This window comes from Balaenoptera acutorostrata, chromosome 3, assembly GCF_949987535.1.
Source record: "Balaenoptera acutorostrata chromosome 3, mBalAcu1.1, whole genome shotgun sequence".
Classification (NCBI taxonomy): Eukaryota; Metazoa; Chordata; class Mammalia; order Artiodactyla; family Balaenopteridae; genus Balaenoptera; species Balaenoptera acutorostrata.
In genome coordinates, this window is record NC_080066.1 from 140,300,493 (window position 1) to 140,322,034 (window position 21,542).

General features: G+C 45.7%; 1 protein-coding gene and 1 long non-coding RNA gene across 2 annotated transcripts in view; both read right to left on the reverse strand.

Moving 5' to 3' along the window:
- Positions 1–14,858, reverse strand: part of LOC130707464 (uncharacterized) — a 139,276-nt gene extending 124,418 nt beyond the window's left edge. The window contains exon 1 of the long non-coding RNA XR_009007337.1: positions 13,996–14,858. This is a non-coding gene — a long non-coding RNA (uncharacterized LOC130707464). The remainder of the gene's footprint in view (positions 1–13,995) is intronic.
- A 2,197-nt stretch (positions 14,859–17,055) lies between these two features.
- Positions 17,056–21,294, reverse strand: SIX1 (SIX homeobox 1). The gene is made up of 2 exons (XM_007192952.2): positions 20,423–21,294; positions 17,056–18,366 (listed from the first exon to the last, which is right to left on the reverse strand). The coding sequence occupies exons 1-2, from the start codon at positions 20,980–20,982 to the stop codon at positions 18,072–18,074; spliced, it is 855 nt and encodes a 284-aa protein (XP_007193014.1). The 5' UTR covers positions 20,983–21,294; the 3' UTR covers positions 17,056–18,071.
- Between the last annotated feature and the right edge of the window lie 248 nt (positions 21,295–21,542).

Genomic DNA, 21,542 nt, shown 5'->3' on the forward strand with positions numbered 1-21,542 from the left:
GGTGACTGAAGGGGAGCGTCAAATGAGGTAAGATTAGCAAAAAAAAGATCACACAGGGCCTTCTAGGCCACAGTAAGAAGTTCAGACTTAATTCTAAGTATAATGGGAAGCTGTTGAAGGACTCAAAGCAGAGAAGTGACATGATCCAAAGCTCATTCTGGCTGCTGCTCTTTGGAGAACACACTGGAGAGAGGGAGTAAGCAGTGGGGAGAACGTGTGGGCTATTGCAGGAATCCAGGTAAGAGACGATGATGGCCTGGGCTATGTAGTGGAAATATTAATTGCAACAATTATTCTCAAATTTTAGTTTGTGGGAGAATCACTTGTGGTATTTATTTAAGATGCAAGCAAGCACACCAGTGGATTTCGATGCGGGTGGTCTACAGACCACACCTGTGAGACACCAATATAGAAACGTTCATTAAGACCTTTGACTTTCTAAGCAAGACCATTTTCCAAAAATAACCATCTCCCATTCTTTAATTTCTCCCAATACAGGGACTTCCAGATTTTCCAGGTAAAAAGTCCTTAGGTCCCAAATGCCTTAGAGTCACATGGTTTTTCCTACAGTCTCACCTCAATTTCCCTGAGCATAGCCTATATATTCCCTCTTGTGCTATACTCAATAAAAGAAGAAATGTTCCTATAACTCACTGTCCCTAATGTTCTGAAACATCGTTCTTTCGCCCATTCAGAAAGCACCTACTAAGCACCCTCTAGGTGCTTGGCACTAAGCTGGGCTCTGGTCACACCAAGATAAATAAAACACACCCTCTCATATGAAAGATATCCATCTTCTTCCTCTATTTATCTTCCCTCATATACTATTCATGCTCTAAAACTTAGACATCATTATGAACGAGAAAAGAAAGAACACAACAGGAAATTAGATTCAGTAGAAAACAGGAGCAGAACAAGAACAAGACTTTGGGAAAATATAGCCTGATGAGACTCTCCTCAGGTCCTGCATGTAGATGGGGTCTTATTATAAATTTCTTACCTGAACCTTAAACAAAGCACAGTCAGCCTCTAATATCAGGACAACGTCTGACTATCTGAGAGCACTCCAGAGACAAGTATTGAACACTCAGCAGAGAAAACTGTCTAGATTGTTCATAAACCACTGGGGTCAAGGTTTTCTTGTTGAGGGGAAGAAGAAACAAAAAGGAACTATAATGCCATCTTCTGAAGTTGACCAAAACAAGGTCCCCAAATCATTGCCTGCTGATCCCATCTGAGGGGTGGACGATTTGAGAATTCATGAGATATTATTGGGATTTCAGCCCCAGCCCTAGGCCCTTTGATGTTTAATTAATGTGCTGAACTCAAGCTAAATAAGACTAGAAGGGGTTTATTGACAGCATAACTACTATTTCTAGAAACAATGCCAGAAATTCTTTTTTAAAAGATAAATATTGAGATGTTTGGAGTGGACATCAAAGGTGACAATAAACCTTTAAATACTTCTGCCAAGAGCCTTGAAAACAGCAATTATTCAGTAAGTAACAGCCTGTTCTCACGAGTAATCTAGAACCTCAAATATTTTTCCTAGCCACCCTGAACTCTTAACAAGATGGCAAACAATAGATTAGACAATTGCAATAAAGGAAATTATTTATTGTGTACAAGTTACACTCTCAATAAATTGACTTTGCCAGCATGTTGGACACAGTAAGGTTTTCAGGCTGCTGGCATACTCTTTGGCAGATCTCTGATGAAAATGTGGTTCTGATTTAAAATATAGAAAGAAATTTTTAACTATAAAAATATAGAAATGGAACCCTGGCAGCCTAAAAGCATTATTGTACCTTAAAAGACCTATAGTTTACTAAGGGGTAGGGGAAGAGGGTGATGAAACTGCCTGCCTAATTTAAATTTACAAACTATTTAGAAGATTGGAGCATTCAGTCCAATAGGTATTATGGTTTCTGAGCTGCAAAATGGCCAGTTTCACTGGGTTTGAGGTAGTTCTTTTTTTTTTTTTTTTTTTTTTAATTTTATTTATTTATTTATTTATTTATGGCTGTGTTGGGTCTTCGTTTCTGTGCAAGGGCTTTCTCTAGTTGCGGCAAGCGGGGGCCACTCCTCATCGCGGTTCGCGGGCCTCTCACTATCGCGGCCTCTCTTGTTGCGGAGCACAGGCTCCAGACGCGCAGGCTCAGTAATTGTGGCTCACGGGCGCAGTTGCTCCGCGGCATGTGGGATCTTCCCAGACCAGGGCTCGAACCCGTGTCCCCTGCATTGGCAGGCAGATTCTCAACCACTGCACCACCAGGGAAGCCCGGTAGTTCTTTTTTTATGCAATCGTGATGCTAGGTTTATGTAGGCACAACCTTAGGCACTTGGAAGAATCTGGTTTCAAAGGTGTAACAAAAGCTCATACACATGCTTATACTTGTTAACCAAAACAACTACAATTGTTCCAAAAAGATAGCACTGTTTATATTAGATTTGTTTTTCCTGGTTTAATACACCGTTAAACACCAATAACTTCACCAAATCTAGTCAGATAAAAATCTTTCTCTCATTACCTTATGAATATTTACTATGGTTAACACCTTCCTGGGGTGCTCTGGCAGCATTTTTGTTTGGGGTTTTTTAATGAAAACCATGCCTAGTAAAGGTCTGGAGTCATATTCTAAAGACAAAGATCCTTTTTTAAATTCTTACAGTAAAAATATTTATCCCCCCCAAACATGAGTGATAATATATATGATATGCAACTCAATGAAACCAATCTGTACTTTCATTATAACATATGTGATGTTACCATGATGATTTTCTGTGTGATTATGCTTCCCATTTCTCAGGGACAATCTGTCTCGAGGGCAGTCGTTCAGCTACCTGAACAGTTTGCAGTTTCCACTAGCACAGTCTTACCGGGAGAGATAGGGCAGGGAGATAAGGCTATCCCACACAGGGCTGCATCTAGAGTCTGTAGCCAAATCCCCACTGTTAATGCTACCTTTGACCCAAGAACCATTTTGTGGATTGCTCATGAATAACATTTTTAACCATAATTCTCTGCTCATTGTTAGAAAGGAGAGTTTTCTTTATATTTAACTGGTCAACTCTTTAAAACAAATGTGACCTCAATTCTATGAATTAGCTAGTGGCCATGGGCAGATTCTTTCTGAGACAGCCACTTTAAATCATACTACCAGGAGGGGAGAGGCCTTTCTCGATGGTGGTTTTCTAACTATTGCCAAATTCTCAAGGTAGAAAAACGTTCCTATGAGAGCTAAAGGTACATTCTACCACCCCTTTCCCATGCATCCATCATCAACAAAGACAGTAATGAGTTTAAAATTTCATAAGATGCTTATTGTTTTAAACCTTTTTTTTTTGGAGTATAGCTGCTTTACAATGTTGTGTCAGTTTCTGCTGTACAGCAAAGTGAATCAGTTATACATATATACATATCCCCTCCTTTTTGGACTTCCTTCCCATTTAGATCACCACAGAGCATTGAGTAGAGTTCCCTGTGCTACATAGCAGGTTCTCATTAGTTATCTATTTTATACATAGTAGTGTATATATGTCAACCTCAATCTCCCAATTCATCCCCCCCCACCTTCCCCCCTTGGTGTCCACACGTTTGTTCTCTAAGTCTGTGCCTCTATTTCTGTTTTGCAAGTAGGTTCACCTGTACCATTTTCCTAGATTCCACATATATGCGTTAATAAACAATATTTGTTTTTCTCTTTCTGACTTACTTCACTCTGTATGACAGTCTCTAGGTCCATCCACCTCACTACAAATAACTCCATTTCGTTTCTTTTTATGGCTGAGTAATATTCCATTGTATATACGTGCCACATCTTTATCCATTCCTCCGTGGATGGACATTTAGGTTGCTTCCATGTCCTGGCTATTGTAAATAGTGCTGCAAGGAACACTGGGGTGCATGTGTCTTTTGGAATTATGTAAGCCTTACTTTTATTGTCATCGCTTGTACATACATGGCCACAATTTCACTTTTTCTGAGATTTCATTCCAGGCAAAATTTGTAATTTAACTGTAACACTTGAGAGCATATTTAAATGTTTGGATTCATTTCTGGTGAAAGCAAAGGGGCCAGAATTTTAGCAGAGATCACTGTGTTGACATGTCTGCTTCCTACATGCAAAGTAATTGGCTCAACAGGGCAGCACAAGCACAGAAAGGTTCACTCGATCATCTAATCTCTTCTAGTATTACATTTTTCCTCCTTCAAATCTTTGGCTAATTTGAAGCACAACATTATGAGGAAAAGAGAGAAATATTTTCCCTTATCCCTCTTAATCCATCTTCATTACCAACTCTAATATCTCCTCCCACTAGTCTTAATTAATTACCCACTTTTGATGAATGAATCAATCTTTCAATAAAGATAGTGTTTACTTCCCTTTGTAAAGGCAATTGCATCAAATCTACCTGGAATGGTTATGAGAATGTGTGAAAGAGGAAGACATAAGGAAAAGAAGGATACAGGTTTTAAGAAAACAACTAGGTAAGTCAAATTGTTGAGAAAATAAATGGTCCCATACGTTACCAAAAAACAGAGACATTAGAAATTCACTGCTGGTCTTGTTTATTGTCTCTAAATAGCTGATCCAACATAAGACCTATTTTGACATGAGCTGAGCCATGAATGCACTCTGTCTGAGGTGGTACTTCATTCATCCTAATAATCCACTGATTTCTATAAAATCCAATAAATGATATTTTTCTTACTAAAAAAATGTACCAATCTGGTAGCCCAAATACATACTGTATACATATAGTCATTAGTGTCATAGTCTCAATAATTTATCAAAAATTTAGAAAATTTAATATTTTTACCATAATAAGTATTTGTAGATATTATAATTTTTGTTCAGTCTTAAGAGGTTAAATCAATTAAAATACGTCTAAACAGAAAATCTTCCTTGGCCATCAGCTTACCAACTACTCGCAAATAAATACCACATGAAAGTCTAGAACAGGAAGTGAAGAATACATAAATACCACGTCTAGTTATGGCTGGAACATAAACAAGCATAGGGGAGGTCCTAAACCTGAATTTCAGCCAGGATACCAGGATTGTTGATATCACTTCCAAGAGAACTAAAGAATATTAAGGTGAATTATGTGATCAGGACTTAAGGTTTTATTTCTCAGCTAAGAAATATGGCATATTAGAACTCTCTTTTCTTAATGGATGAAAGACATAATTTCAGTTTTTAACTAATTAGTGTCCTCAAACAGAGCCAATGCCGGCATTACAAATAATAGTCTGTATGAAATTAGTCTTCACAATATAGACTGGCCTGTGAACCAAGAAGGAGCTGTAGATCAGGTTCTGGACCTCTGCCTCTTACCCACTCTACCCAGGAGGGGATGAAATCACCAAAAGAATTTCCCACAGGAAACCACAAACCCCAATACCTCTGGTACCACCTGCATGTCCTTCTGCACAGGGGTCGGCCCTCCCCAACTCTGTTTAATTCTTGAGAGCCAATGGGTATACAACTATACGAAACCACTGAATTTCACAATGTAACCTGAGACAAACTGAATCTGAAAGGCTATTTTATGCGTATTTTGCCTCCACTCCTGCAGGTAATACAATCCACAGTGCACCCACTGCCTAGCAGTATTTGACTCTCCTAATCCTCATTACCATACTTCCTTTCGTACACTTCTCAAGGGAGGTATGGCTGAGAGCACCAGCAAAGAAAATAGGTCTTTCTTAATCATTTGTGCTGTTCATAAGAAGTGTACTTAATGAAGGATTAGAATCGATCTTGAGTCTTGTTTGTGAGTTTTGTTCATATCGTCACAAAATTTGGTACTTCTATTTTACTATATTTTATCCATCTATTTCAGGTAGTTATTCAAATTCAAGTCTTCATTATCCCAAAGTCATATGTGATCTACATTTAAAAAGGGGGGGGGGATGGTGTGTGACAAATTATAGCATTTGTCATGGGCATGTTTTTACAGTACATTTGCCACCATATAATGCTAAAAACTTGAACTTCAAAAAATAAACCTTGTACTTCATTTCATTCCCTGTTTAGCTCAGCTAACTAACGTTGAAATCTTTAAATTTTATAAGAAATTGGCTTATTTTTCCATTGTTTTGCCTTAATCAGAAGGGAAAAGGGACTTCCCTGGTGGCGCAGTGGTTAAAAATCCACCTACCAATGCAGGAGACATGGGTTCGAGCCCTGGTCCAGGAAGATCCCACATGCCGCGGAGCAGCTAAGCCCGTGTGCCACAACTACTGAGCCTGCGCTCTGGAACCCGCGAGCCACAACTACTGAGCCCATGTGCCACAACTACTGAAGCCCACACGCCTAGAGCCCGTGCTCCACAACAAGAGAAGCCACCACAATGAGAAGCCTGTGCACCAAAACGAAGTGTAGTCCCTGCTCGCCGCAACTAGAGAAAGCCTGCACGCAGCAACGAAGACCCAACGCAGCCAAAAATAAATAAATAAATTTATTTTTTTTAAAAAAAGGGAAAAAATACTTTCAACAGTTGAAGGACCAGTTAGCTCTCTGAAATCGACCTATAATTAAAATCATAAAATGTCATGCATCATGAAATATACTGAAAACATCTAGTATGTTATCTTCTAAGCACTCCATGAGGGCTAATTTATTTTATCTATAACTAATTTCCAGTGGAAAGAAAGTTACTATACTTCTCAGCATATTGACAAATAAGTCTTTCAGTTTCATGGAGATTAAGTGATTGAACAGGAACTACTGCCTCACCACTTATATATAAATTCTTTAGAGAAATTCTAACACTGAGGGGCCAGGATTTCCACATTTATTTTATTTCACTGTGATACATCTACAGAGTAGAAATAAGACTCCACTCTTTATCCAGCCTTCAAGGTCAGTCATATACTTTTTTATTTGAAATGAACTAAAGCTGATTTAGAGCGGACATGCCTTTTAGAATGCCCTGAGGCCTTTCATTTCTTGAATGATATGTTAAAGCTTGGAATCTACCCAAACCTCCTTGAAGCACCCTCTGCAAAGTTTAATCTAATTTGAACTAACTTATTCCTCAGTATAAAATCCTCTTTCTTATTTCTTTTTATTTTTTGAGTGAGCACATGGACATATTTTTGTGTTTCTAAACATGTGGATGCTGGAACAATTTAGAAGGAAAAACACTACATATTTATTTTGGTCATGTTAAAAGCAGTGGCAGAAAGCATAATTCTGAGAACTCCTGGTCCTGACACTCTGCAAATCATTTCACAACATGCAAATGATTTAGCAGCAATATAGTCATAGTTCCTAACAAATACTTCTCTGATTATAGGATACATTCTTAAAAGTGATGGGCTTCAACTCCCACTTTTTCTCTCCATTTCTATATGTGTACTGCTTACACTCAAATCTCTACTTTGTAAATAAAAGTAATATTAGATCGTATATTTTCCAAAAATAAATACTTGTGTGGGACTACACAATCCTGCAGGTGTAAGACAGAGTATATGTATATAACAGAGCTTTTTGAAAATTTTCTCAACATGCATCTGTGCCCTCTATCTCTACCTCAAGGAATTAGTGAGTGTAATACAACCTTTTTTGACAGAAAAAGTGGTGAACTCATCCTGAGCATGTATGGTGATTAACTACAAATTGATCAACTTCCCCAAACTAAAAACTTAAATATGTACAGTTTTTAGTTGACTAGGATACTTTTGAAGAAAATGAAGATGCTGGAGGAAAATACAGAGTTAAAGAACTGAAGACAAAATGCTTCTCTCAGTAATGACAACGAAATCATTGTGAAGGGATTGCAGTGCATGAGGATCCATCCTTAAAGGCACTACCACATGCATGCTCCACCTACTCTCTAGGTTTTATATTTACCTTTGCTGGGGCTGTTCCTCCCATCAGTAGTTCTGGGTCTCTGGCTCTACCACTGAGTCAGTCTAGGGGGGAAAAGTCTCAACATAATCCCAGAGGTTCTCTTTCATATTCTCTCTCTCTCTCTCATATTCTCTCTCTCTCTCATATTCTCTCTCTCATATTCTTCCTCTCTCTCTCCCTCTCTGCCCCCCCCTCAATGACCCATGCAAATTTCAGCTATGCACTTAGCTTTCAATAGTACCTGAAGGAGAAAGTCCCTGAAATCACAGAAAGATGTGCGGCATGTCAAAATGAACTATTCATCCCCTGTGATCATTAGAGTGTCACAAGAGAAGAAACGTGCCCAAGAGGGTCCTGCAAAATTCCAACTCTGGGAATTGTGTTCTATATAAAGACTCTGTCATTTCAGCAGCCCATTCATTTACTCAAATAATATTTATCAGGTGCTATTATATCCAGCACTGTGTTAACATCAGCAAGGCATTAAATCTTCAAAGTACTTTCTTATTCTACACTTATGTTGACATGTTTAGGTGGGGCCTTAAATTCTCTACTCAGCTGAATGCTTTAGTTCCCTTCTAATTTGTCATTTTCAGGCATATTTAAGTGGGTTTTATTTTTCATCAGTGGAACTCTACCATATATGATGGCATCTACACAAGTGTTTGAATCATGAAGAACAATAGAGATGACAAATTCCAAGCATTGTAAATTTAAATAACATCCCAGAATTAAATTCTGAAGTTAAACTTCTAGATTCTAGACTCAGAGCTTCAAGAAATAAGATTCAGCTTTGGCTACTCCCAAAGGCTAATCAGACCTTAGGTCTCTATTTAAATAACTTGTGATTCTTTCAATGTTTCAGACAAAAGGAGGAAATGGTCATAATCTGCCTCACTGGAAACTCTAGCATCATGGGAATTTTCCTAGGCAGTTTTGTGAAAGTCTAAGGAGTCTTCAAGCATGTTATAATTATAGCTACTATTCATTGTCTTTTGCGCCAAGCACTTTACGTTGAATACTTCAGCTAATTTAAGCTTCATGGTACCCCTGCAGTGTATCATGGTTCCTATTTTCCCTGATGAGGCTCGGCGAAGTTAGGTAACTTGCCCAAAGTCACACAAGTTGCAAGTGTGTGCAAGTGATGGATCTGTGACAATGCATTATTCTGCTTCCCAGTCAGTAACGTGCTTCTACGTTTAAAAAGAAAAAAGAAAATCATTTCCCTAGTCCCCATGAAGGTTGTAGAGAGAGATGGGGACTGATAATGCTGTCTGAGAAAGATTTCTGAATTCATGAAGACAGAAAAAAGGAAATTCTGTTAGAGAACAAAGCAGTCACAGCTGTCAGGGTTAAGGAGAAAAACTCGCCTCGAGGGGCCTCGGCTTTACTTCCTCCTACCAACCCAGAGGCTGCGAAGGCACCGGGAGCGGTGATTGACAGGAGAGTACGACCCAAGGACGGTCGGCCGCGTGGGGGTCGGAACGTCAACTTCTCAGCTCCCCTTGCTCCCACCACCCCCGCCCGCCTCCACGCCACCTCCCGGCCGCTGGCTGGGAGCTTCCACTACCGGTGCGGGCGAGGCCGGAGGCAGATGGATGCTGCTGACTGATGGGGGCGGCCGAGCGCGAGGGCGCGGAGTGAGGCCCTCGTGGCGGCTCGCCCGGCCTCAGGGTTCCAGCAGCTCCCCCTGCGCCCTCCGGAAGCGGGGCGGAAGGTTTACCTCCGCCCAGAGCCTCCACCAGGCCAGCGTGGGCTCAAAGGTGGGGTCCGGGCCCCCGCTGCGGCCCACGGGGGCGCTCTAGGCCCCGGTGCAGAGGCCGCGCCACCCGCAGGGGTCTGACGGCTTGAGGCCGCAGGTTTTCCTTCTCAATCCGGGTTGACCCTAAAGACATATGAAACGGTGGGGGCGGCAGTGGCCCACGCAGTCTGGAGGCGCAGGGCGCTTGGGACGCGGCGTGGAAGCCGGCCCCGAGGGGCGCCCGGGCCTCTCGCGCCCAGCTCTCTCCCGGTTCTGCACTCCTCCTTCCCTGGCTCAGAAGGCCCGCCGGCCGTGGCCCCGATCCGCTCCCTTCTCCTCCCCCCGCCCCGCGTCGGGCTCCGCTTTCCCTCCATCAACTCCAGGCCGAATTCAATCCGAGAAGGTTCCTTTGAGCTTTTGTGTTTGCTGGGGGAGATGTGGGCGCTGGAGGGATCGCGTTACAACTTTCATTTCCTGAAATGTTTGAGGGAACATCCAGGGTTTTTATCCCCCCATCAGGCCGGGCGATGGGTTCGGGTTTCAGGCCTTGTCATTCAGCTGTCACCAAACAAACGAAGCTCTCAGAGCCCTGGAGAGGGAGAGCTACCTGCTATTCATGACCCCTGGAGCAGGTGATCGCTCATGGGAAAAACAGATAGAATTAATCATAGGGCTGTTCTCTGTTTCCTCTCCTTTTTGGCAGACCTGCCCACAGTGTGAAACCTGTCAGAAAACAAATTAACTCTTTCTTGTTCCCCAGGGGAACTAAAAATACATTTTCAGAAAGCCCACCACACACATTCACACCAAATGACCCGAATGACATTTGGAGGGAACATCTTTATATCTGCTCCACTTTGCAGTTTCTTAGTTTGTGGGGTTCCCATCTTAGTGGGACTTGGAACCTAGGGGACCAGGGGAGAATGGGGCAACTTCAGATCACCTGGTTTTATCTACTGAAAGGAGTCCCAAGTGTGATCTCCAAACTCAGGTAGATTTGGACATCTCCTTTCTGCCTGGGTGTCAATGCAGTTGGGCTTGATCCTAATAAAAGGAAAATCTCTACCCTAACATAAGTCTGTAAGGAATTTCTGTAAATGGGTGTTTCCCCTCCCCCAGATTCTTCCCTAAGTCAACTTTGTTGAGCATCCATATTGGGCTCTGTATTGGAAAATCCGAATGATTTCAAATTTTCCCTCATTCATTTCCTTATTGCCTCAGTTGAACAAAAGCACAAAGGTTAGCATATTGGTGTTCTTTGTTGTGAGGATACTGTTTACCTGCTACTCATTAAATATTATAAATACAAGTTTTAAATTACACCTTTATTTTTTACTTTGTTCTACTTTTCTTTTCCCTATATCTCTCTCCTGCCCTAGAAATTTTCCTTTTTAATAGAGGGAAAGAGAAAGTGCATACAGATTTGCTTCTAAGATATATTAATGTTGGAAAATTTAACCAGGACAGGTTAGGAGTCTTAAATCAGAATGATTTTTAAAGAACAGAAATATGGTAAGGGGGCTGCATTGTCATTTTGCCTTTTAGTTTTTCCATAAAAGGGTGGGGTTTTTTTGTTTTGTTTTATTGTTTTTTTCTTGGTGAGAAATCAGGAGATATACTGTGTGTAAAAATAATCCTCCTGGCCTTCTTTATGAAGATTTTGTCTGTTTATTTTGAAAACAGCCATTGGTTCCAGATTCCCAGAACTGATTTTCTTAGATTAGCTATTTGTACTCAGAGGTAGAGCCCTGAGCAATATTATTCTTCAATTAAAACAAAGAATTTGACTTTAGGAAGAAGCATGTTATGTTTATATAGCATCAGCAACGCATATAAGATATTCACCACACATATCTGAAGACAGACAAGGCTTCAATTGTTTAACCGTTCTTCTCACTTCGTAGATACAAAGGCACGCTGACCTATCTAGCTTTATTTTTTTTAAGCATGTTAGTTACTTTCATATTCATGACATCCTAAATACAGAACTAATGCTTCTTCCTTGTAACTACCTCCTTGACTTTTAGGTAAAATTTCCTTTTGCAAGGTACTGCAGACTATGCCACCTCACCCTCAAAATGTGCATTTTCTGTACAAGCTCTGTAAGTTGCTGCTCCCCTCCACCAACCACACCAGTGCCCACCACCACCACACACACAAAAAGCTGCAAAAGTTAAGGGGAACATTACTGCATACTGATGCTTATAGTTTAAATATAATATCTGTTTGAGAGCCAACTAAAGATGTCACAGCTATGTGGGTTTTATTTGGCTTTTTTTGGGGGTGGGGTTCACAGTCCCATTGCCTTTCCCTGGCATTTAGATCATTTGGATAACTAGCAGCTCAGTTTAGAACTGAAGTGCTGCAAAGCAGCTAAAGCCATGCCTTAAGGGGAGGGGAGGAGGCAAGGAATGTAGTTGAGTTTGTAAAAATACTTAATATAAAGTAAAAAACATCTAGAAAGTTGGTTTTACAGACTTGCTGGTTGGAAGCTGCAGATTTTGTATCAGGGATGCAAACCGACCAGCTCTATGAAATGCTAAAAAAACATTTTAAAGTTGTTGTTGTTGTTTCTTTTTAAGAATCTTAAGATAAAAAAATATGTAATCTAGGACCGTTTTTTCCTTCAAGATGCCACATGCATATCAGCTCAGGTCCTGAACCACCACCCCACCAATAAATTATGTATCTATTATAAATAAGCCATGGCATTTTAAAAGTTGTAATCAATTTTAAATCCTATTCTAAAATAAATTATATAGCAAATTAAATTAAAATTAAACTAAATTTGCTTTGTGTTAATCCATTAATGCTTCTATTTGGATCTGCCTATGTCAGTCCCATAAAAGATTTATCTTCTAAGTTAGGGAGGATGGAAAGGACAGGGGACCAGATGGAGGGAGCTGGTATACAATTTCCATGCCTCCTTATTATAGTAAGTAAAGGGCCAGAATCTATCTTTCTACTTATCTGTCTTTTTAATGATAACCACTAATAGCACAGAAGAAGGGAGAACAGCCAATATCACCTAATAGTATTTTAATTACAATTGGGTAGCCACTTCAGGTACACTTAAGTGTGTGTTAAATCTGAAGTTAACTCTTTTCTCTTTCAAAGATAAGACAGGATTGGGATTTTAGTTTTTGTGAGTTTTTCTTTCTGCATTTTCCTGTTCGAGGGGGTGGGGGGAGAAGAATGTGATTTTAAGAACACTTTAACGTTATGGCAAAGGAAAACAATTAGTGGGCACTTTTGCAAAAGAAGGAGGGGGGAGACTCCCAGGTAGCAAAGCAATACAGGAGAGCAAACCTTAAGGTGTATGTGCTCTTCCTGCTGAGAAGTGGGGTCTCAGCTGTCCATTAACAAGTTAAAAGGATAGAAGCTGAAACTCAGATGGGAGACAGGCATACACGCGCCTCAAGCAATCTCTTTCTCTTTGTTTTTAAATGCTACTGCAGTGTTGTTCCTCGCTGTCTGAAAGGACCACAGCGCCTAAAACAGTGATTGCCATCCTCAGTGGGAGAACAGGTTTCCAATTTCATCAGCTGGAACTAAGCTGTGTGTGTATACTCAGTTTAAAACACTAAAGAAAATGCAGCCTTTCCAGGGCAGCACTTTTTCTGGGCAGAGGACAAGCCAACAACTCGCCCATGATTTTGACTTCTCGGTCCTGGCTGGCTTACCCATGTCTTTAGAGAATCTTCCAGGTGGAGCTATTGCATTCAATCAAACTAGGGAAGAAGCGAAGGCGGGGGTCACTTGAGGGGGCTCACAAGTCCCCACCTAAGGTCACGGAGTATACCTGCGGCCTAAGGAACTGAGCCCTCGGGTACCCTTCGTGCGAATAGCCCCTGGGGGCTAAGTGGGCACAGACACTAGTTCCGCTGGCTTCGGGTGTTTGGAGGAGGTAGTCTGGGAGGGTTTTTAGTCTCCTATTCCTGGGAAAAGCTCAGAAAAAAAGAAGAAATAACGTAGAGAGAGCACGTGGGCCACCAGCCACTCTCCTCACCTTACCCCTGACCCACCTGTTCTGTCAACACCACCTGCCCCACCAAAGAAGGGCAAAGTGTGCGCCGCGACAGCCCAGCCCGAAGCCTCCCTGCTGGGGACCCGGGAGGTGCGTGGGGAAGAGGCCGCTGCTCGCCCCAGGGCCACGGGCTAGGGGGAAACGCCGGACCAGGCCCAGCCAAGGAAGCCGAGCTGCCGCCCGGTCCTGCCCGAGACTCTAGAAACCCGGGCCGCTCTCCTCGGCCACCGTTGAAGTTCTAACGACAAGCCAGGGAAGGGGCGCCCTCTGTGGCTGGCACCCCTCCGCCGAACGCGCGGGTGATGAGCCCAGGTCCGAGGGCCAAGACCCAGGCCGCAGGAAGCAAAGGAAACGGGCCATACCTGAAGTAGGAAGGGCGGCCGGGCCTAGGCCGCCTCCCGACCAGGCTCTTGGGCCTGAGCCGGCTGCCCTCGCGTCTGAGAACCAGGGAGCGCTCCCACCTGCCGCCCGGCCCGGGAGCCGCGAGTGGCCAAGACCGCTTCATCCCGCCGCCACTGGGCCTGGTCCAACACCGCGGTAGCGCTTCCCGCGTGGCTCACGTGCCTCGCCCGGAACTTAGCTCCTTAATTCAAAGAGCGAGACGCGACTTGGGCTTGGGAGGTGGCTCCGGGGTGCCCAAGGCCATGGCAGCTGCGTTGTCCCCAGAAGCTCAGGCCGCTGCCTCCTCTACGGTCTGGACCTTCGAGGCTAGCCTGGTAGCCTCTGCTCTCAGGGGCTCCGCAGGCCGGGCCACCAGGCCCCGCGCCTGGAGCTGCGCAGTGGTGCGGCTCCCGGGACGCGCGCGCTTCTCCGTGAAAAAGTGAAGGGGCTCCACCCGGGTCCGGGGGCGGAGAGCAGCGGCTCCCCGATTCCCCCCGCCTTGGGAGGGCAGAGTGGCAGGAGCAGCCTCGGGAGTCTGCGGGTGGCAGGAGAAGCTCCTCCAGTTTTCCGTAGCCGGAGACGCGCGGAACGGAAGCCTCTGGCTCCCTAACCTGGAGTTCTGCTTGCAGACGTGACCAAAGACCTCCAGGAGGGGGAGGCGGTAGGAGTGAAGCCCCCTTCAGCCGCAGCCGCCGCTGCAGGCGCGGCGGCGGCGGCGGAGCAGAGGAACAGCCGTTCCGTGCGGGGTCAGTGCCAGGTGCCCGACTAGCCCTCAGGGTGCGGGGAAGAGCGGCGTGACAAGGGTCACTGCTCAGCAAACTCAGAGTTCGCCCACAAGCGCCAATGCCACTGCCTCTTCCTGGAAGCTTCCGCTTCATCTAGGGGTCAAGCCCAACCTGTCCTATCTGGAGAATAGTTCAAGACCGGCGGTGCCCGGCCTCAGCGGCCTCTTTCTCCCTGCCCGCAGCTCGTGGTGCTCTGGGGACTCTTGAGTCCCCACCTGCTAAGCCATATTCAGGAACCGTCGGCCAAACCCCTTGGCCTCCCGAGCATTTAAGGAAGCTTCGTTCTCAGCCAAGAGGTCAAGGCAAGCAGGCAGTGGGTACCCGAACAATCCTGTGTTCAGATCTAAAACGTAAAAATTTAAAAATCGCCCTAGTATATTCTTGTTTTCATTTTACTTGATAAAATTCTGTAAGATTTCATCCTAAAAACTATTTATAAGCCGTTGTTCATTACTTTGGGCTCTCCTTATGAAATCTGTAAAGGAGAAATCGAAAAGTGGCTTTTGATTCAGTTAAACTGTGAAGCCGAGAAGGTAAATTGGAGGTCCCTTAACAGCAGGTCCTTGAAGATTTCCTCGAGGAAAAAAAAATATGGTTAGTTCCCCCTAATGATTGCTCTAAAATGATTGCCTAGAAAACTCAAAGCAATATTCAGCTTTCTCGCCTCCTCCTGCTTGTCCCTGGTTTAGCCAGACTGAGAGGAGGATGGTGAGGGAGGCACATTGTGCAATTTCTTATTAAACACATCTGGAATTTGCGCACTCTGGATCGAATGCCAGGGATTTTACAAAGAGTTTATGACTGTGACAGAAAATTGTCCTTTTAACGAGTTTACAAGCAGTAATCACAGGGGCTTTTACAGGACCGGCCCACTCTGCTCCTTGCCAGATTTGCAGACATTTCCAAGATTCACCAACCAAGGGAGCAGGAAGTGGGCCGGGGTGCCCAGGGAGACAGAACTTCCACGAGTCTAAAATTATACTAAACAGAGCTGGAAGAGTGGGGGGTAGTCATCTGGGTAGGAAGAGAGGGCATGTAAGAAATTAAAGTAATTGGCCCTTCCTATTTTTCAGGGAGATTTCCGCGGTGTCCTTTGAAGCCTGTCAGGGTCATTGAAAGCTATCTTTGTGCAGGGTGTTTGTTTTGGGGAGTGAATGTGAAGAATGCAAGGAGATCCCCTGTGAGAGCCCCTCCTGCAGAGGGTGGCATTTCTCCGTGGCCCAAGACGTGGAGAATAAACACCCTAGTGACTTAAATAAACACCAACTTAATGATCCAAAACACTAACAAGGGAGATTGGGACCCTGAGCTCCCAATCCAAAGGATGGTCTCTGAGCGGCTGTGTGAACATCTGTCCATCACTGAGGGGAAAAATGACTTTATAAGTAAAAGTGACTATAGTTAAGTACAGTGACCCTTTCTCCCTGGAACTCAGTCACAGCCATTTAGCATTAAAAAAAATAAAACAAACTCATAATAAGAAGGCCTTAATCTCCCCACCTCCCACCCCCACTTCTAGATCAGGACAGGAAAGATAGGAAAGAGTAAGAAAGAAATGAATATATTAATGGTGACACAGATGGAGAAAAATCAAAATTATGAAACTGTCATGTCAGAAAATAGACTTCCTCTGGGGAGTAATATTTTACAAAGCACAAGCAAGCCAATCCTGTTATCCTGAGTAGAATTTTAATAAATAATGCCATTTGTTTCACTAATTTTAAAAGCTAAATACAAAGATACATCATTTTTACCCCAGGCAAAAATAATTTGGAGCCTACATGATTACTGGGGTTATTCTGGACTCTATCAGGCAGCACCGCAAAGAACTCCTGTCCTGTTGGTCTGCTTTCTGTTTGTACAGAGTAATTCACAATGTTGCTATCCTTGTACAAGTTCCCTTTTTTTTTCCCCCAAGCAGATAAATTATTTTACTTTCACAGTCTTGTCATAAATTTGTTAATAATACAAAAGAGCTAACATACGAATGATGTGGAGAAGAGCTAGTGGTAAACAAAACTGCATCTCTAAATAATAAAAAAATAAATAAATACCCCAAAGCTAAATTCACGCTTTTTCTGTCATATAATTAACTCAGTCACCACTCCTGGTTCAGGGGATGGCCTTCAAAGTACCCTGCAATTCATAACCACCATTAAGTAAGAAAGCAAGAAAACTATTCGTTTAAAAAAAATGGGGTGGGGGCCCAATGACAGCAATACACAACTCACCTTTCAGAAACAAAATCAGTACTCCTGGTGTTCTACTAAGTTTTAATTTAGACTGGTTTAGGTACAATAGAAAAGAAACCTGAAAACACATGCTGTTTTAGTAACAAATACCAGGTTGCTAGATTTGTTACGTATTTTTGCAAGCTAGAAACTAGGAACAGGAGAAACCCTTAACAGGAGTAGGCTACAGATAAGAAAGCTTCAAGGGCATGAGAAGTAATGGCATTCAGGAAAGTGTTTTTTCACACTGGTACATTTTTAAAGTTTGCCATAAAAAAAAACCCAAGAAAACAAACAACAACCAAAAACCCCCACTAAATTTGACAAAAGTATTTGTATTACTAATGGTCACTTCTATTTCTAACTGCCTCACATAGACAGCATTAAGACATTTAGGCACTTGTTTTTTCCCCTAATACTGTTCTTTCATTTTAATCTACATAAAATTGTTTAACACTAAATATGAAAATGTAAACTTAATTTTCCCCATCAAAAAAAAGTTATAAGATCGTATTTTTCCTATTCACCTTAAGAATGCAACCAGTTCCTCCCAGACTGGAGGATCTTTTCACTGTTTTGATCTCCTCTCTCTCTCTCTCTCATTTTCATTTCCTTTTCCTCTTCTCAAAACATTTTTCCATAAATAAATTAAAATGAAATAATTAAAATCCAGTTGATTTGTAATTTCCATTGATTGAAAAAAAAAAAAGAAAAAGAAAAAAGAAAGGCTACTGGAGCAGGAACACGGGTTGCCCAGAACCAAGACTGGGTGACTGGATGTTTTTGTTTGTTTGGGTTTTTTTTTTTTTCTTTTCCCTGATCTCCACACTGGGAGGGAAAATAATGCAAAAGTGGAAAGAGTTGGAGAGAAGAGGGCACTAAGCTTGAGATCGCTGTTGGGTTTGAATTTTAAAAAAGATATTTGTGAAAGTCCACCATTCCTTTATGCGCAAAGAACCCCAGAAACAAGCTGCAAAAATGTTCCTGATTTCTATTTACAAGTGTCCCTAGTCGCTGCTTCGGGGCCCCAATCCCTCCCCCTTAGGACCCCAAGTCCACCAGACTGGAGGTGAGGGGGCCCAGCAGAGAGTCCTGGAGCTGATGCTGGTGGGCTTGCAGGCCGTGGGTGGGCTGAGAGGCGGTTAAACCTGGGAGAGAATAGTTTGAGCTCCTGGCGTGGCTCATATTGCCCTGCAGCAGAAGGACCGAGTTCTGGTCTGGACTTTGGGGAGGTGAGAATTCTTCTTCTGAGCTGGACATGAGCGGCTTGCCCCCTTCCAGAGGAGAGAGTTGATTCTGCTTGTTGGAGGAGGAGTTATTGTTTTCAGTGTTCTCCCTAAGAAATAGAGGACAACACCATATGGTTAAAAAAAAAAAAAGTGTGAGATGGAGGGAGGGGAGCTGGAAGGAGGAAAGGGCCATTGTGCAATCAGTCATTGACCCAAATGGAGAAGCTCTGCCCTCTCACCCATCCCCAAGGGTCCTAGGGGAAATGAGGAGGCAGAAGAGACTTGAGAAATGGGGAGCTACGGACAGAGCTCCTGGGGAGCCAGGTCATTTCCTCTTCCAGATTTTAGAAAGCCAGATCAGCAGGGCTTATTTGAAACACAAAAATTATTTCTAAATTTTTGTTCAAGCAGTTATTTTTAAATACCTATCAACAAGTATCACATTTAGAAGTAACGAAATTTGAAAATCTTCCAACAAATGATTGTTGGTGATGAAGAAAATGATCGGGGGACGAACAGCACCCAATGAACAGATGTTTGGTGGTGAATCAAGTCAACTGTCCTGTTCCCATCTGAGGAAACAATTAACCGTCGAGTTTCCCTGCCCCTGCCCGGAGGTTGTGGTCTCAGAGACACAGGACAGGTCATGGGAAGTGGTGTCCAGAGCGGCCCAGTGACCTGAGTAAACACAGGGAGCGCAGCCAGTCTCTCCGATTTCATCAGGGAGTGGGCCCTCGGGCCTGGCTTAAAGGACGGCCTTTTTGAAACTAACGTCTACCTGGAACTGTACTGTCCCTGTCTCCGTGTTACTCGCTCAGCCCGAAGTCCCTCACGGCCCTCTCTCAGACTCCCTGCGGGCATCCACACCAGCGCACCCATTCCCCACAGGGGAACTTCGCGACCCCGCACAGCCGGAGCCTGTGCGACGAACCAGGATCTCAGTCTGGGCGCTCGGTGCTGGTGAACTGCAGGGTCTTGTAGCCCTCGGCGCTTCTGCCTTCAGAGGGCTCGGCCGTCCTCCCCACCGCGGAGCCCGCCTGTCTCCCCAACTCTCTCCCCATCTCTCGCAGTCTCTCTCTCCCAGAGAGCCCATTTCAGCTGAATTTATCCAGACTCTGCTTTTCCGCCCAGAGGGGAACAAGGCGGCGACATCTTCGGCCCCCAGGCTCCGAAGCGAACAAAAGAAACCCAGCCAACTCGGGAGCTTAGGTTTCCCCCAAACTGCCCGGCTCCCCGAAGCGCTCTCCTCCCCGCCGCCGCCGCCGCCGCCTCCCACACGCTCTTCCGAATCTCGGTCGGAAACTCTACAGCAAACGAGTGGAGCCGGGCCAGGTGGCCGGGTGTGTTGGCGTGAGGAGGGCGGGGGCAGAGACAGGTTAAAAAAATATTGCCTTCTGAGCTCCGGGGCGAGAGAAGTCTGCGACTGGAGACCCCTTCCTCACCCGGGGACGGGGGGCGGGGGCGGCGCGGACAGCGGGACTGACCAGCCGCGGCTCCCGGCCAGGCGCGAGGGAGCCGACGAGGAGCAATAGTTTCTGGGCTCTGGGCGCCAGGGAGTAAATGCAGCGCCAACTCTCCCAAAGCTCTCTTTTCTGTGGATTTCTTTTGAAAGACTCCTCCCTTTGTACAGCTAGTGCGCAATGAAGCGACCTCTCACCCAGAAGACTACCAGGACAGAGCGAGTGAAGGACGGGGCGGGAGTGGAGGCTGAGAAGTTTCAGGCCAGCTCCACCCTCACGGGGAGCAAGAGGAGAGAGATTCGAGACCCTCAGCCCCCAGCGAACCCCTCTCCTCGCGATACCAATCAACACTGCCCTTCTAAGCGGATCTAGAAACTCACTCTCCACCCGCCACTCCTCGCCCCAGCCAGCCAAGGAGGCATGAAAAACAAACCTAGCGCCAACATTTCCCGACACTCACATCCCAGGAAACCCACGCGCGGACGCTCAAATCAGATGAGCAACCCCCCCGCCCCACCCCTAGCGAGCGATCTCAGAGTTCACGAACTTTCGCCGCAGTGCCGCGGAAGCCTGGGCGCCGCCCGGCGGAGGGCTCCGGTCGGCTGGGTGGACACGGTGGCTGGTGCCTGCGGGGGCGGGAAGGGGCGGCGGGGACAGGAAGGCTTCCCGGGGTCGCCCGATCAGCGGGAATCACCCCGCGTACCTTTCCTTGGCCTCGGCGGCCCGGTCTCTTTGCCTCCGGTTCTTAAACCAGTTGCTGACTTGGGTGGTGGTGAGGCCGGTGGCCTCGGCCAGCTCCCGCTTCTCACGCGGCGAGGGGTAGGGGTTATGCGCGTACCACTCCCGCAGCACGCCCCGCGACTTCTCCTTGAAGCAGTAGCTGGTCTCTTCACCGTCCCAGATGGTGCGCGGCAACGGGAATTTTCGGCGCACCCGATATTTGCCCACCGCGCCCAGGGGCCGGCCGCGCAACTTCTCGGCCTCCACGTAGTGCGCCTTCAGCCACAGTTGTTGCAGCTTGGGGTGGTTGTGAGGCGAGAACTGGTGGCTCTCCAGGATCTTGTAGAGCTCGCGGAAGTTGCCGCGGTGGAAGGCGACCACGGCCTTGGCCTTGAGCACGCTTTCGTTCTTGTGCAGGTGGTCGCAGGCGGGCAGCGACCACAGGAACCTGCCCAGGCGCTCCAGGTTCCCGCCTTGCTGCAAAACCTCGCATACGCACGCCACTTGCTCCTGCGTGAAGCCGAACGATGGCAGCATCGACATGGCTGGGGCCTGCCGGGGCGCACTGCCCTGGCGCACGCGGCAGGGAGCAAAGCCGAAAAAGCAGGAGGAGGCAGCCGCAGGGAGGGGGGCGCGGCTGCTCCTAACCCCCTCCCTAGGCTTTGCGAAGGCTAAAAAGCGAGTCGAGGCTTGGGGACGGGCGGCCGAGTTAGTGGAGGAGAAGTAGGACGCGCGCTGGACAAGGAGCGTCCGGCTCACTCCGCAGCTTTTCGGGCCTCGCTGGCTCCGGCCTCCCGCCGGGTGGATGCTGCTTGTTGCCGGGGAACTTGGTTTCTGTTCTCCCCGCAGCTGCCTTAAAGCGCGCAGCGTCCCCGGCGCGCTGATTGGCTGCGGGCGGCGCCTATCCGGGGCTGGCCAGCCCGCGCGCCGCCAGGCCGGGCCGCGAGGCCGCGCCGCCCCGCGCGGGGAGGGCGAGGCTGTGCAGTGAGGGATAGGGAGTGGTGGGAGGAGGGGGATCGCGAGCGGTGGGAAGCGAGGTGGGGAGGGGGGAGGGAGCGGTGCTTACCGGGGACGGCGGTGGTGGGAGTGGGTGAGCGCGTCAG